Source organism: Notolabrus celidotus, chromosome 11 (genome assembly GCF_009762535.1).
Source record: "Notolabrus celidotus isolate fNotCel1 chromosome 11, fNotCel1.pri, whole genome shotgun sequence".
NCBI classification, from domain to species: domain Eukaryota; kingdom Metazoa; phylum Chordata; class Actinopteri; order Labriformes; family Labridae; genus Notolabrus; species Notolabrus celidotus.
In genome coordinates, this window is record NC_048282.1 from 22583312 (window position 1) to 22600938 (window position 17627).

Sequence of the window (17627 nt, forward strand, 5' to 3'; positions counted from 1 at the left end):
GACAACCATCTCTGCAGCACTCCACAGATCAGGTCTTTATGGTAGAGTGGCCAGACGGAAGCCACTCCTCGGTACAAAGCACATGTCAGTTTGTCAATAGGGACCTAAAGGACTCACAGACCATGAGAAACCAGTCTCTGGTCTGATGAAACCAAGATTGAACTCTTCGGCCTGAATGTCTGGAGGAACCCATTGCTCATCATCTGGCCAATACTGTCCCCACAGTGAAGCATGATGGTGGCAGCATCATGCTGTAGGGATGTTTTTCAGCGTCAGGAACTGGTAGACTAGTCAGGATTGAGGGAAAGATGAGCGCAGCAAAGTACAGAGAGATCCTTGACGAAAACCTGCTTCAGAGCGCTCTGGACCTCAAACTGAACTTAAGGTTCACATTCCAACAGGACAACAATCCTAAGCACACAGCCAAGATAACAAAGGAGTGGCTTCAGGACAAGTCTCTGAATGTCCTCGAGTGGCCCAGCCAGAGCCTGGATTTAAACAGGATTGAACATCTCTGGAAAGACCTGAAAATAGCTGTGCACTGACGCTCCCCATCCAACCTCATCAAGCTTGAGAGGATGTGCAAAGAAGAACGGGAGAAACTCCTCAAATCCAGGTGTGCTAAGCTTGTAGCATCATACCTGAGAAGACTGGAGGAGAAGGCTGTAATCACTGCCAAAGGTGCTTCAACAGAGTTTTGAGTAAAGGGTGTGAATACTTATGTACATGCAATATTTGAGTTTTATTTTTAATTGATTTGGAAAAGTTTCTAAAAAACATGTTTCACTTTGTCATTATGGAGTATTGTGTGTAGATTGCTGAGGGGAAAGGGGAATTTAATCCAGTTTGGAATAAGGCTGTAACATAAAAAAAATGTAGAAAAAATGAAGGAGTCTGAATACTTTCCGTACCGACTGTATGTTAAAATCACAAGTGCCTGCATGGGTTGTTCAAACCAGAAACAGTGGATGTAAACAATTACAAACATCTCATCTCACAGACAAGTTATTGCACTGATTCTGCAAATATAATTTCATCTGAGACATGATTTGATTCAATAAAAATGTAGATGTTCAGAAAATGAAGCTGTAAAGGTTGATTTTTGAGATTAGAAAACTCATTACATCACCAATGTCAAACAAACAGTGACTCTAAAAAACAACTGCCCACAGAAATCTTAACCTTGGGGATTTTTTCAATAAATGTTTAATTAAAGATATTAAATAAATCAATACAGATCACATGAAACAACTTCAAGTTATCTATCTGGTGACTACTTAGGTTTGTTTTATTCTTTAAGTTATCTTGTTGCTCTCATACATCCAAAATTTCCTTATCTTTATTTATAACATATCATTCAAAATAATGTTAGATTTTTCAATAATACGTTGACATAGCAACAGTACAAGAAGTACAACTCAAATGCAGTGGTGAACAAAGTACACAGCTTCATTACTTAAGTCAAAGTATATACTCTTGGTCAAATACTACCAATACAAGTGAAAGTTGTTCAGTCCGAGTATTACTTGAGTTAAAGTACTGAAGTATGCTTTTGAAAATACTTAAGTATTCAAAGTACTTCTTACAAAAAATCTCTAAACATTGTATTTTCACAAAGCATAAATGCAGTCAAGAATACATAGAAATACATTTGCTTATATTATGTTTATTTAGAAACCATTACTTGAAATCTCAGAAAACTATACCATGGAATAAAAACAGAAACTAAGTTACTCCAAGCACAGACAACTTAGTTTGACATGTTCATCTGGAATGAAACAAATGTTACTTAGCTCAACACGCTTTCTCAGGTTGGACAGTGAATTTTTGTGAGTTTGGGCAGAGTGGGAAACAGGGAGAACATTTCAAACAATACGTATCATTCTTAATTTCAAAAACCTCTAACACGGGCTGAAGATAAGGCCATGGGTGCTCAGGTGGAGAATTATAGCCATCATTACCACCTCTAAATGAACTGCTTGATCGTCACATTCAACCGTGGTGACGCACAATATACAGGTACGACTAAACCACTGAGACAAACAGAACTACACAAACACATTTTACTGTCTTTGGGATCAGATTTCAGAAAAGAGAAGGAAATTCATGAGCTGACTTAAAAGCCAAAGTAGTAAGTAACTAGAGCACTGATAGAAATGTAGTGGAGTCAAAAGTACAATAATTGTCTTTCAAATGTAGTGGAGTAAAAGTAATAAGTTACCTAAAAAAATAATACTGAAGTAATGTACAGATACTCAAAACATGTACTTAAGTACTGTACTCAAGTAAATTTACTCTGTTACTGTTCACCACTACTAATTTTATTTTTGTAAAAAAAAATGTTCAACAATATATTGTGTTTTATGTGACAAGACAAATACTAATGGTACAATTGACATTAAATATAAATTATACCAACAACATAATCCCTCCAAATAAACAAATGAAAACGAGTAAAATACAATAGAATAATACATGAATAATAATAGAAAAAAAAAAGCAGAATCAGAATCAGCTTTATTGGCCAGGTATGCTTGAACACACAAGGAATTTGACTTTGGTAAACTGTGCTCTCTTTGTACAAGGCATAATAAGGCATACAAATAAAAATATAATAAAAATAAAAATATAATAATAACAATAACATCAGCTATAAATACAAAGAACAACAAAAAGGCATGACTAATATGTACAGACTAAAATAATATGATAATAAAATAGTAATAGTAATAATAGTAATTAAATAGGCCTTAACTGAACTGACTACAACACAATTCAAACAAGCTTGCACTACTCATTATTTATGGTTAATTATCTATCTATTTATTACTGCTGCTGCAATTTTATTACAAACCTTGTCTGTCCTTTGGTGTTACCTGGCTGCTGGACTCTGAATTTCTTGAGGGAACCTTCCAAAAGGATCTATCTATCTCAGAATCAGAATCATCTTGAACACACAGGGAATTTGACTTTGGTAAACTGTGCTCTCTTTGTACAAGGCATAAGAATAAGACATACAAATAAAATAATAATAATAACAATAACATCAACTATAAATACAAAAAAAGAACAACAAATAGGCATGACTAATATGTATAGGCTAAAATAATATGATAATAGTGCTATCTATCTATCTATCTATCTATCTATCTATCTATCTATCTATCTATCTATCTATCTATCTATCTATCTATCTATCTATCTATCTAATTCTTCTACCAACGAGCTGCCAACTAACAAATCAAGGGTTCACTATTTAATGTGTTGTAGAATGTTAGTTCAATCTATATAAATCTGTATTTTTCTTTCTTTATTTAATTATTTAGTGATTTAAAAATAATGAAATACATGTGAAATATGTTAATCACCAAACTTCAAGTGTGACTGACAGAACAGGGTTTGGACAGAACCAGGTTAGCCTTTTCCTTCACTTTCTAGCCTTAGAGTCTAACAAAAACACCACCTCCGTACTCAATTCGTATTTGCCTATCAGACAAAAACAGACAGTATCCATCTTATCATCAGAGTCTCAGCACAAAATAAATAAACTTGTTTCCTTAAATGTTAGTACTATATCTATTTCATAGCAATACATCCAACTGTTGATAAGAAATCTCATTTAAAACCCCAAATATCATCCTCATGGAAAAAAAAAAGTAAATACAAAACACAGCACCATTTTTCAATTAATATTTTTGTAATTTTAATATGTTTTATTTGTTAAAATAAAGTGGACAAAATAGGGCTTGTCGATTTATGGAGATGAGAGCTCTCCGTGTTTCGGATTGGTTGATTTATAGAGGCGGTGTCCACATATCGCCGTGTTTGATTGGCTGCTTGTAGAGTATGTGGCCAATGACTGCGCAGCTTTTTACTGGATACCGTGAATGACAATTCAGGAACTCCTGCTCACACCGCATGCAGCGCAAAGAAGGAGGCGTAAACACTGACACAGCTAGGTAGCCAGCGAGGTAAGCAATAAAACAACACTTAAATATTTTCCACCAGTACGTATTGAATGTGTGTAAACTTTGAAACTTCAACGTGTTAAAAGTGCTATCGGATAAACATATGTGCGTGGTCGGGGTTTCCTTTGTGAACACGCAGGATCGTGGTCTGCCTCCACTAAGGGAGGGCTGTCAGTCCGGCCTGCTAACGTTAGCTCGTCACAACGACTTTGGGTGTCTGCGCCCTGCGCGGGAAATTTTGTTTTAACGGTATATTCCGTCGGATATACTTCAGAAGTAATTTGCAATAACCAAGCTTAATTTTAAGAGTTTGATCGTGAGTTTCATACCAGGGGAAAAAGCCTGATCGTCGATTGAAGCGTGCTTCTTGGTCGTGATCGTGAGGTGGTCTTAGCATGTGTTAGCTAGTAGCATAAGCGTCTCGCGAGTGCGCAGGAAAATCAACGTGACTAGGCCAACGCTAGCGTGGCTCCAACCTTTGGCATTTATGTTTTTAAATGATAAAACAGCTCAGAATCGCATTACCTGTTTCCCCTAGCTGGAAATGGATTCCTTCTGAACTCTTGAAAAGGGAGTCGACAGAACAATCTGGATCTTATTTAGGATTCTGGATCGCTTTGTAGCAGATGTGGATCATAACTCGATGGGATGTGTCTGCCTCCCGAAGCTAGCTTCAAAGTTAGCACACTACCCACGGCATGCTTTCACGGCCGCTCCAGCACAAGTCTGCACCGTGTTGCATAATATTAATGTAAAATAGGAAAGTTTAATTAAATCTAACTCCTTGTTTCAGGAGATATGGAGCACTCCAACACTTTAACTAAAAAACGTTTTCAGCAATTATTCAGTGGACCCTTGTTATGTAAGACAAGAAGTTAAGGGCCGACATGCATATGTCCAACCATTTAATTACATAAAAACAACATGATTCTAGGTATCGTCCACAGTTATTAAAAATATACCTGCTTCGTTTTGTTACTTTGTGTCGTCTTTCGGGACTTATTGCTGGAGCCTGATTACTCATTAACTCACATTCTTCCTGGCTTGATGTCTTTAGCTCTGTCAGCAAACAGAAGTTTGGCCTATGGCGATCACAACATGTTTCCATTGACAAGATCGTGTAAGTTAGATATGTAGGTAGTTGTAGTCTGATGGCCAGTTTCGATCACCTGAGTTATTTACTCCCTTTTTTAAAAATCGTAGATTAGACTCCTGGTAGTCTTAAATTACCCCCGCAGTGTTTGTGAAACGTGTTATCACATATTTGCTCAAATATTAAAAGTGTAATCTTTTTAATTCTAACAAGGGTATGTAGGAGATACATTGATATCTTTAAATACATTTTAATTTTCAAAACCGTGCTCAAGCATGGAAACTTTGTGTCCATGATTCTTGCTGACAAGTATTCATGACACCATGTGCCCACCGGTTGCAGTGAAAACATTATCAGCAACAGCTGTTCCCTTTCTGTTTTTCTACCAGTTTAATAAAAAAGCAGCATCTGTTGAAGTTTGAAATATATTGATTGATGAGGCTTACAACCCACACTTGACAAGGAATCATTTCAGTTGTAGATCAAAAGCCAAAGTGCATTCCATCAAAAGGTTTTATTTAAAAAAAAATCAGTCTACTTGTGACAAAATGAAAAATGCCATGTTGATGCATTTAAATATTAACCATATACTTTTCAAGTTGACTGTAAAAAAAATAAAAATAAGTTGGCATTCCAAGATCATCTGAATAATGATATCCTAACAATAATTGTGTGCAACATGATTAATTACACTGTAGAGATGAAGAGAACTCATTTTTAGGGGGAACATTTTAAAGTATGTGTTTTTTGTCTTGTGTTGGGTTCAAATCATAGTGGAAATGGTGTTTATGTATAACATGTATTATGAGCTGGTATTGATCTCACATATGTGTATTTTGTTTAGGTCATGGAGACGAACAGCAACAGCGAGTGCTTTGGATGCGGCCGCGCCGGACATTGGATCAAGCATTGCCCTAATGCCAGCAACACACGTGGACGGAGCAGGGGCCAGAGCCGGGGACGTTCTGCTAGAGGTGTGAAAAAATATGGAAAATATGACCTCTGATATAATATCAATATATTAACTCTTAATATAGAATTTTTGTAAAAAATAAATACAAAATCATATATTAGCTGAGTTGGAACTAAAATACAACGTCAGTATTCAAAAAACAATAAAGTGAAAAAGTTGTCAAATAGTTTTGACTTAATTTGTCCTTTTTTAATTTTGAGTAATATTGTGTGATTTACATATAAACCATCTCCACCATATTGTGATATCATGATATATCGTGATACTATCGTTAGGGATGGGTACCTTTCACATTTGAACCAATACGGTACCGATACCCGGTACGTGGGAATCGGTACCGGTACTCAACGGTACCAATTTTCGGTACTTTTGTGTGTTTCTGTGGTAATAAATGTTAATTTAAAAGAAAATATCTTAAATTGGTTTAATTTAACATATTTATTAAATTTTATATGAAAAGAACAGAAACAGGATTATATAGGTGATTAGATATATTAGCTGACACATGCCCAATTGGTGGCGTCTAAGTGCTCTTTTGGGAATTTATCAATGAACACGTGAATGCCTGCAGACAGGAAAAAGTCAGTTCTCCGTCTCTTTATAATAACAGGACACAGAACTTACTTGTAGGGCATTCGCGCACACAGGAACGGTTATAAAGAGGGCAGGTAGTCAGTCTCAACCATAGACTGTATAAAATAAATGTAATCGTCCTGCAGTTCTGCCTCGCGGTGAGTGCGCACGCCCGTCAGCTGCAGGCTCCGTTTGGCATGCTCCCGCGCAGATGCAGAGAGCAGAGACGTCCACCCGATCAGTCTCTGACTTTATTACAGGGTGAAAGTATGGAAACTCGCCTCCTCTTCCACCCCCTCACAGTCACCGGGATGCGTTCAGGTACCGAAACATTGTACCGTTTGATTTTACGTGAGTCTGTACTTGGTAGTACAGACGGAATTCGGTCGGTACCTATAAAAGTACTGAATTCGGTACCCATCCCTCACTATTGTATCGTGACCCAGGTATTGTGATGCGTGTCATATCATGAGGTTCTTACATCCCAAGGGTAACATATTTTTCAAGACTAAAGTATAGAGAAACTAGATTAATTGCCCTTATATTAACTCAATTTTGGTGACATGAAGCTGTGTTCTTTACATGTTTGCATTCTGTCTTGTCATTGCAGAGCTTTTCTGTTATCGTTGTGGAGACCTAGGACATATGGCCAGGGACTGTGACCAAACTGAGGATGGTGTGTGTTGCATTTCTTTTTGTGGTTTTATAGTTATATATCTCCAAGTAAACAGGTTTCCCTTTACAGTGAGCAGTATTACATTTTAACTTGCTTTTGTTCTCTGTCTAGCGTGCTATAACTGCCACAGAAGTGGCCACATTTCCCGGGACTGCAAGGAGCCCAAAAGCGAGAGGGTGCAGCTCTGCTACACCTGTGGCAAAGCTGGCCACATGGCCAGGGACTGTGATCATGCTAACGAGCAGAAGTGCTACTCCTGCGGTGGGTTTGGTCACATCCAGAAGCTTTGCACTCAGGTGAAATGTTACAGGTGAGTGATCCTTTAATTACAATACATTTTGGTGAATAAGATGCACTTTTAATTCCCTTTTCTCATCCAAAAAGTGAGCTGCATCCTGCAAACTGATGTGACCAATATACTGCTATATCATTCAGAGAAAGGGGTTTTGTTGTGGTAAATGTTTAACTGAGAAGATGACGCATGGAGAAGCAAGCAACTACTTCAATGCGCAAAGCATGCTGGATATATGGTGAGGCAGACCAGTCTAGTGGTGCCACTTTTTATCTCTTTTCTCCCTCATTCGGGTATAGTCATGCATCTACAGAAAACCATTCTATACCATACAGTAAATACACCTTTTTTAGGAGTGCTTTGATCGAAAAGACTCCTCAATTTAAGACAAGTCATGAGCGGAGGGGAGATGACACCAGTTTTGAGAAACTAGTTGCAGGCAATGAGACCATACCTCAGAACAATCAATGCTCTTTTAGGCTGTGCTCAACTACTGTATGGGACAACAGAGTGTACTTGAAAGAGCTACACATCTGCATAGAAATGACACATTGCTAAATGCAAAGGAAGTCTCCACGCAGGAACACAGTTTAAACTTTGTTCCCCTAAAAATGGTCTTGTATAAAGTTCAGATCATCTTGTTCCATGGTTGGGTTTTCCTATGTTTCTTGACTGTTTTTTACCAAAGCACTTTTCTGTCTCCTGCAGGTGTGGCGAAATTGGTCATGTTGCTGTGCACTGCAGTAAAGCCAGTGAGACTAACTGCTACAACTGTGGAAAGGCAGGCCACCTGGCAAAAGAGTGCACCGTTGACACCACCGCATAATCAGTGCCCTCTGTTGCCCCTCCTTTTTTCAGATTGATGGTTGGTTGTATTATTTTCTCTGAAACCTCTTCACTGGCCAAAGTTTGGCTAACAGAGGCTAGTCCCAGGCCAGTGAGCCTCTCGACATGTAATACAAAGAAAGGGGTGAAAAAAAAATCTTTTCTGCATTCAATACAAAAATGTTTTAGTCTGGTAGCGGTGTTATGTATAATGCTTTGTTAAAGAACCCCCCTTTCCAAGCCACTGGTGATCAGAGATGAATAAATGGGACTAAACATATGGGAATCTATAGGACCTCTGAGCTTGTGGATGTGAGCCTCAGTAAAATGAGAGAAGGGACTAAATGGAAACCAAACTTCCATGTGTGGTTATTTTGGTTTGTTTTAGTGGGATATGAGTTGGCCAAGAGAGTATGACATGGAAACAGTTCATAACATGATGCATTTCAGCCCTACAAGCAGCTAAGCGGGCGATAACAAACTTACATGTTATATTGCTAAGATATAAAATTTTTGGATGCGTTAAAAGAAACACGTTCTTTTATAGAAATCTGTTTACAATTTAAGTATCACTTGGTAGTCCAAGGTAGACGTTTCCTTTAAAAATGGCTTTGGAATTTTTGTTTTTTTTTGTTTTTGTTTTTTACCTTGGCAAAAGTACCATCAAGAACAGTCGTCAGAACAGCAGAATTAGGAGTTATTTGGGAATGACAAATGTTTTCACAGAAATCAAAATGTTATTTTTGTACAATATCACTTAGACTACTGTATAAATACCATTTGCTTGTACTCAGTTTTTAAGTCGGAAGGAAAGTGCAACTGAAGTCCTAGAAAATAGAAATGTAATTTTAAACTATCAATAAAGCTGGAGGAGCACGGGGAAGACCTTTTTGTTTGACTCTTTTGTCTTTGTGTTTTTTACTGTTTACCAGTGTTTTTCTATTCTTCAGTAACCCTTTCATTCAAAGGAGATTTAATGTACTTTTAAGCCTTTTCTATATTTAAAAATAATCTGCAAGGCAAACCACCATATCTTAGGGTTTAAAGTACACAAAGTAACCCATGCACCTTTCCTTTTGGAATTTGGACAATTTTAGCGTCACTATCTGCTATAGTCTGACTACAATTTAACTTTGTGCCAAACCACCTAATCTTAGGGTTAAAGTACACAAAGTAACCCATGCACCTTTCCTTTTGGAATTTGGACTATCTTAGCTTCACGATCTGCTGCTGTCTGACTACAATTCAACTTTGTGCCGTCCTCTTGTTTCTGCAAACACACATTCAAAAGAGGCTTCAAGCTAAACCTGCTAAGTTAAACCTGAAATATGTCTACAGTGTCCGAAACAGACGGCTCAAATTCCCTTTTGGAAATTCCAGGTTCCCAAATTTAGCTGCCCCGAGGCACAACAACACGAGGAGTGGCTTCTGCATGTGACACGCAGCGGGGCAAATACCCCAAAGGTAAAGTAAAATGGAGAATGGAAATGTGATAATCGGGGGGGGGGGGGGGTGTCCATGTTGTACTGCTTTCTGGGGGACCAATACCCCCACGTTTTGAGCTTTATAACATCAAAAAAAAAGACAACACTAGCGATCTGAAACACTACATCCACGTAATGGTGGTCACTGAGCTCGTGCGCATCTGTGGCTTTTTCTTCCCCTCCCTTTGATCCTCGAAACTCCTCGCGCTCGCGGAACAGTCGGCTCCACCTCGGTGACTAAAATGGCAGCGGGGGCTGCAGCAGTGCAGATGCAGCCTCGCAGCTCCTCCCTTCAAGAGATGCAGAAAGACACCCTCCTCCTCCTCCTCCTCCTCCTCATATGTCGTCATTGAATCTCGCCCAGTCATATTATAGGCGAGAAATTCCCGGAGAAAAAAAACCAAGCCGAGCTAAAGAAAAAAAAAAAGCAGCCAGCAGCAGCAGCGCGGCCGGAGCGAGCCGGCTGTCCTCGCTTCATGCGGAGACATTTTCTCTTCTTTTCTTTCTTCTTTTTTTAAACCCGGCGATAAACAAAGGAGATGAGGGGACTCCTGCCGTTTTGCCGGGGCCTGTACAGCCTGAGTAACCGTCAAGCCAGACGAAAAACTGGGATTGTCGGTTCTCGGTGCGGGTTTTGCGGAACTCAGTCGAATAGCAAGGTATGGGTTCGGTTCGGCTCGGCTCAGGCATTTGTTTACAAGGCGAGACCTTTAGGGTTTTTGTTAGAAATGTATCAGATTCACTCGATGCTGCATTCATTGATTCATACAATGTTGCAACTTTCTCAGCTGTGGATGAGTGGCGGAAACGAGATCTGACATAAAGGATATGAGGATATGTAGCTGTCTGTTGTTTTCACTCTGGAGAAAAATGTCCCTACTTTGTTGTTAAAACCCAAGTAGCAGCAAAAGCACAGAGGAAAGGCAATAAATAACATTTATTCATATTATTTTTGTATATATTATTTATTATGTGCTGCCAACAACACAACAATATCCCATATGTACTGCTGTGTCACCTTAGGTCTCCCACTATGCGTTCCTCTGTGTAAGCCCCGTATGTTGCCAATAACTAAGGGTCTATATGATGTCATACTCTAGAGTCAACCCAGTCAGCTATATGCTGTTAAGATTACACTATAAGATGCATAATTATACACACTACATAGTAAGTTTTGGTAATGTAAAATGGCATCACATCCACTGGGTTGTGTGTTGTCCACTTTGTGTAGACGGTTGATTTTATGCAGGGTCACAAGTTCTCAAATTTAGCAAAATAAAAGCCTTCTTGCGAATAGGGAACCACAATACCACTCACTGCACTTTCTGATTTCTTTTCACCACTGTGGCTGATGAATCCGTGTTTGCCTCTTTTCCCCAAACAGCCGCAGCCCAACTTTGGGCTGCTGTTCGACATAGATGGCGTCCTTGTACGGGGGAGGATGCCAATCCCTGCGGCAAAAAAGGCATTTGAGAAGCTGGTCGACTCTCAGGGACGGTTTGTTGTGCCAGTTGTTTTTGTCACAAATGCAGGGAACTGCCTCCGACAAACTAAAGCAGACCAGCTCTCTCACATTTTGGGAGTACCTGTGAGTTCTCTTGGCAAGCACAGCACATGTATTCCCTTTTTCTATTTCAGTGGGGCCACCTGTCTCCTCTTCTGTTAACCTCTCATGACCTCTTCATCTCATGACCTCTTCATCTATTTCCAGATTACGCTGGATCAAGTCATCTTGTCCCACAGTCCCCTGAGAATGTTTAGGAAGTTTCATGACAAATGTGTGCTGGTGTCAGGACAAGGACCCGTCTTGGAAATCGCGAAAAAGTATCCTGGAATTTTGCTTTGGCATATTTTCTGTCTGTAATCCATTCAAAATAGGCTGCAAATACTCCTTATTTTTCCTTTAACACTCTGTTTGTAGTTTGGGCTTCAACAACGTGGTCAGTATTGATATGCTGAGGGAGTCATTCCCACTGCTGGACATGGTGGATCACAACAGAAGACCCAAACTGCCGGTAACAACCTGAAATCTGATGCAGAAATGAAACATTTGGCTTTAGTTATAAAATATGGTGCATGTTAAGTTCTGCCCTTTCATTTCAGTCTAATCCTGTTGGAAACCTGCCTAAAGTTGAAGGTAAGAGCTTGCACCCCTCAATTAACCTCAAAGGTTTTTGTAAGGTAATCTCTGGCATTGGCTGTATAATAAGAATGAAATCTTTTAACTTCCCATAAAGCTGTGGTTCTGTTTGGTGAGCCGATTCGATGGGAGACCAACCTGCAGCTGATAATTGACATTTTGTTGACCAATGGGAACCTCAGCAGTGTTCACCAAACCCAGAAGAGGCCTCACCTCCCCCTGCTGGCCTGCAACATGGACCTCATGTGGATGGCAGAGGCACAATCTCCAAGGTAACTTTTAAAAATAGTGCTGTCTCCAGAGGTTTAAAAGAAAAATTCAACTTATTAACACCCAAAGCTAGTGGGTGCCAGTTGTGATCCTCTAATTTTTTGCTCTTCACTTTTACCCAAGTTTTGAAAGATCTGGAGAAAACTTCTTCCTATATGTCCCTTGGACATGAAGTTATCTTCAAAAAGAGCTAAAATTTGACATATTAATATAACTTAATACATGTATGAGTATCATAAAGAATGTGAGGACAGAGGTGGAGGTTTGAAAGCATGCTGTGAATATATATATATATATATATTTGTGGTTAGTGCTGGGCGATATTGAAAATTATGTTATCACAATGAAATATTTCATACCAGTCGATATCGATAATTATCATGATAAATATCAAATCATTATTTAATTTAAATTTAAATGCAAATTTTTGGTCCTGAGTGAAAGTTGAAGAAACCAGACAGTCTGTTAGTTTGTATCTGGATTCAGTTTTCTGATAAACTTCTTGAATCCATCATTTCTGACGGTGCTAACAGGAAGCAGGTCTTTTGTGTGAAATTAGATTTTTGTGAAGTTTTAATTTGTAATTCTTATTTTTCTCAGATTTAGGTTATTTCCATAATTTGATTTAATTGCAAAACATATGTATATAAGATTGTGTACTGTGTATCAGTTTAGTATAGTATTGTTTTAAGTTGTGCTCTCCCCTTTACTATTACTAAGAGTTACAGACAGAGTGATGTTTTTCCCGCAGTGCAGTGAATGCATCACAGTTATTCAGTGTTCAGTTGTCCTAAGGTCGCGATGGACATTAAACGTGTTAAAAATGCACAGCAGAAGTTGTGTCTGTGCTCTTCCTTTACCCACATCCTGAAAGTATATTTAATGAAGTGTATTAAGTTAATGGTTAACGCAGAGTCGACACAGTGTCACTCTGCTTTGAGCTGGTAGGTTTTGAGTTTTCTTCAGCGTCGCTGTCAGTCGTCTCAGCTGTTTATATTCTGCTCTGAGAAAAACACATCACGATAATTGTCTTTATCGAATTATCGCACAGCACTATTCACAGCTATCAACTGTTGACTGTTAGGAGTTCCCCATGTTGTGTTGATTGTTTAATTTTTGTTTGTGATGCTGTATAGGTGCTACCTTGGCCAGGTCTCTCTTGTTACATATATTTTTTGGCTCAGTGGGACTCCCTTATTACCTAAAGGTTGCATATTTTATGATAAAGGTGCAAAATGTGACGATCCTTCTGTCTTCCACTTTCTCTATTTGTCTCAGGTTTGGCCATGGGACATTTCTTGTGTGCCTAGAGAACATCTATAAGAAGATAACAGGTCAAGACCTGAAGTACGACACTCTCATGGGGAAACCCAGTGAGTTGACATATCACTTTGCAGAGTACCTCATCAGAAGTCAGGCCATGCAGAGGGAGTGGAAACTTCCCATCACTTCTCTGTATGCGATCGGGTAAGGCGCAATGTGTCTTTTTTACTTTGTTTTGAAATAACTAAGATGGTGGTGAGACTTGTACTGTGATTATCATGTATTTATTTATTTATTTAATTTATATTTTTACTCCTTTTTCAAAACAAAAAAACAATACACTCGCACACCACTTATACGACATAACTCGACAAACACAAGACAATATAAACTACAACACATAATAATAGACAATAGACAGTAAGGGGGGCGCGCAGTTCATTTACAGAAAATTCAATCATATAACATTCTTTTCCAAAAATTGCCTTATAAAGTTCCACGGTCCTTCATCTCCACAGTCAAACTCAGAGAGGGATGAAGCTGCCCGTTCCATTGACAATGAATCCATGAATTATTTTAACCAATTGTCAATGTTAAAGCAATTTGGTCTACGTATTTTCCAATTCATCATAATAATACGCTTCACTGACAAAAAGGCTATCCTGATGATTCGTTGTGTGAGCGTTGACTGTGTGGTTCCTACTCTGGTGCAGAGAAGGCAGAGTAGCGGACAGGGCAGTATTATTATTATTTTTTTGTCTGTTTGTTTCTATTTCTTTTTTCTTTAAATCTCTTTATTGGTTTTTTTTCTTTTTCCACATACTAAAAAAACCCCAAGTCTGAGACATTATTATCCATGCCTCAAACTAACATACAAAAAAAAATGTATAAATGAAAACCAAAGGATATACAAAACAAAAGTAAAATAAAATAAAATACCAAAACAATGACATATAAATTAGATTTGAATAGTAATAATACTACAACAATACAACTTGGAGGATGTCAAGTGCAACAGGGCGGTATTTTTACTTTCAAAGTGAAACTCAATCTTGTTATAACCTCACTCCAGAAACTCCTCACGGAAGGACAGTGCCACAATAAGTGGATCAGTGTTCCTGTCTCACCACAGCCATGCCAGCACAAATGTGAGAGGGAATTATTGATTTTCTCTAATCTGGTTGGTGGCATGTAAATTCTATGTAAAGTTTAATTTGAATAATTTTATATCTAGCACATTTAGATAAGGCTGATGTGTTTTTAAGAACAGTCTCCCACTGTACAGTGGTCAGGGATATGCGGAGGTGCTTTTTGAGACAAGTAGCTCCACGATTGAGTTTAGTTGTAAGTATGAGAAAAAGTTGGCATTACTTAAGTCAAAATTATTCTTTAACTCATTAAAAGGCACCATTTCACCATCCTTCATTTTCTGTCTTAGTTGGTTTCTCCTCGAAGCTGCCATGATTTGTTATTCAGTGTTCTACCACCAGCTGTTAATAGGAGATTATTCCATAAAGGGCATGTGTGATTATAATTTAGAGTTTGTGCCCAAACACAAAGACATGAAGAGAGGGATAGAGCAGGGGCATGTGGTGTGGTGCACACTTATTCCAAGTTAAACACACCTGACTTTTATTTGTAGTTACTGAAAGTGGGTTTTTTGAGGCATTTTTTGCTGTTGGCAAATTAAAAGCTTGAGTCTATCTGTCTAAAAATATAATGTGAGAATAGAAAATCTTCATTTTTAACTGCCTTTAAGTGAAAACGTCATCTTTTTTTTATCACCATTGACGTTGCTGACTTGTAAATCTGTTCTGTGAGCTGTAGATAATAAACACATTCTCACACTTATCAGTATCTAGGATGGCTTTGTACATGCTAGCTGATGAGTGATCTCTTCCCCTCTGCTCTCTTAGGGATAACCTTATGACTGACATCTATGGCGCAAACCTATACAACCGCTACCTGGAGGAGAGAGTTGCCCGAAAGAACCCTAAAGCCATTGCTAAGGTGGCTGCTGCCACAGGTTCCACCACTGCCGTACCTCAGGAGGAGGAGACTGACAACATGTGGGAGAGCGAGCTGGCACTGCCCTCTGCTACATCATGTAAGTCTGTGCTGGTCTGCACTGGGGTCTACAACCCCAAAGCAGAGGTGCCGACTGATGCGAACCACTGCATCAAAGAGACTGTGTTTCACGGGCACCGGGACTTCAGATTTGACCCCGGGCTGGTAGAGCCGGGGCACATTGTGAAGGATGTGGCAGACGCTGTTGACCTCATCTTTGAGCGGGAGAAGTTTGTGCCTAAGTCGAAGTGTTGAGCCGGTATGTTTTCTGTGTGGATTTCCTCTGAGGTCACACTCGGGATGGGCAGTTCAGATACTGTTTAATGTCTTACCACTGTTCTCCACGTTGTTGGTCATTTAAATACAGTCAACTTAACAAGATATCACTGTAACACTTCTTGATTAATCAGCAGCTGATCAGACATTGAACAGTGAAACATGACAACCCATTAGCTTACATTAGATACCAGCTAGCTTATATTTCCTCCATCTAGAATATTTTTCTTATTTCTTATCTTATTTTGTTATATTATCAAACAGTTACAGGAGCAGTCAGCCAGGTCCTAGCTAACTTTAGCTAATGTTAGCCTCAATTTTTTTGTCTTCGACATAGCTCCTCACAACAGATGTGTTGTCACTGACATATCTGAATGCGGCCGTTGACTGTGTTTGTTTGTTTGTTTTAGAGGTAGGCTTCAAAACAGAATTATGCTTCTGGGTTAAAAAAAAGTTGTTTGAATCTTGAAACTTTAGCTAAGTTAGCTACATTTTAAACTACATTTAGCTAAAAAAGTGGATGGATGCTAAAGCTAGCGAGTGAACACATTTGTTGCATACGTTATTGTGTGTTATTTGTTACATGGCAGAATTTAAGCTCCCCAACCTGAGTGTGACAACAGTATAAAACGGCCACGATTTACATAAGGTCATGGAGGTTCAAGTAAAGATGAGGGTGGAGTTATAAACTGTACACACCACTTAATGGGCAAACTTGGAAGAGCCTAACACTGTGGACCATGTTGAAACACCTGATAGGGCATTGAAACAATATGAAACATCTTTACTTCTAACTTTGAGACGACCCTTTGAGAAATCTAATCATGTAACTGTACTGTCTACTGCTCTTTTGTATTGTTTTCGTGGTAGTCTTAAACTTCCTGTTTTTCATTGAGGAAAGTGTCAGAACTGCCTTATTTGACCCTGCTCAGTATTTTTTTAGACAATAGTAACATTGTAGAGAACTAAAAATCCTGTAACCATCCTATATTTATTACAAGAATTTACCAGTGTTTTTAAGACGGATACAGATACATCGGACCTTTGTTCTCAAGGTGACTTTTTATTACATTGGTATTCATTTGTTTACCCATTTTATTCCAGAACAACTATGCATGAATATGAGAGTAAAACATGTGCTGTAAAAAAACAACCGCTTGATGTGCAATATTGTCCTCTTATAGTACTGTCTGTATTTTGTCAAGCTGTGGGAGTCTTGATAAGTATTTGCACAGATCAGACTTTCATCCTGTTAAATGTTACTATGTTCCCTCTAACCTGCCATAAACTGTTGTTGAACTGTAGAGATTTTGTTCTTTTTTAAACTTTATTCCAGAAGCAAAAAGCTAACTAGACAATTTTAAGACTCATGCACAAAAGCCAATCAAAAGATTTTGCACCCCCTTGTTGCCATATTTGACCAGTTGTGTTAGTTCTCTCATTGTAAATACCTTAAGAAAATATAAGAAGTTACACAAAGTTTTTCCAACTGTTTGTGTGTGTTTTTTCGTAACAGAAATAATCCGAAATGTCAGAACTGGAAAAATCAATGAAAGTAAGAAACCTGAAACAGAGAGGGTAGATTTTTAAAGTTTTATTGTGTTATGAATAAGCATAGGTCACTGGTCTTTTTGACAGACAGACAACTTTAAAACACAGGATGAAGAGTTATCTCTGCCACAATTTTAAGCTCTCATATGATATTTTTTGTAACTCCAATGGATCTA

The 17627-nt window shown here is 38.5% G+C and overlaps 2 protein-coding genes across 3 annotated transcripts; both read left to right on the forward strand.

Moving 5' to 3' along the window:
* Positions 1 to 3840: 3840 nt before the first annotated feature.
* cnbpa (CCHC-type zinc finger, nucleic acid binding protein a) lies at positions 3841 to 9298 on the forward strand. 2 transcript variants are annotated; one of them, XM_034695762.1, is made up of 5 exons: positions 3841 to 3971; positions 5906 to 6035; positions 7218 to 7283; positions 7395 to 7593; positions 8284 to 9298. In XM_034695762.1, the coding sequence occupies exons 2-5, from the start codon at positions 5909 to 5911 to the stop codon at positions 8399 to 8401; spliced, it is 510 nt and encodes a 169-aa protein (XP_034551653.1). In that variant the 5' UTR covers positions 3841 to 3971; positions 5906 to 5908; the 3' UTR covers positions 8402 to 9298. The 2 variants fall into 2 exon arrangements, with proteins under 2 accessions (XP_034551653.1, XP_034551654.1); XM_034695763.1 differs by lacking the exon at positions 8284 to 9298 and adding an exon at positions 7668 to 7808.
* A 930-nt stretch (positions 9299 to 10228) lies between these two features.
* Positions 10229 to 17382, forward strand: LOC117822024 (haloacid dehalogenase-like hydrolase domain-containing 5). Its single transcript, XM_034696623.1, has 8 exons — positions 10229 to 10543; positions 11269 to 11472; positions 11596 to 11708; positions 11806 to 11899; positions 11988 to 12021; positions 12122 to 12296; positions 13573 to 13761; positions 15474 to 17382. Exons 1-8 carry the CDS (start codon positions 10424 to 10426, stop codon positions 15877 to 15879), a joined length of 1335 nt encoding a protein of 444 aa, XP_034552514.1. The 5' UTR covers positions 10229 to 10423; the 3' UTR covers positions 15880 to 17382.
* Positions 17383 to 17627: the final 245 nt, after the last annotated feature.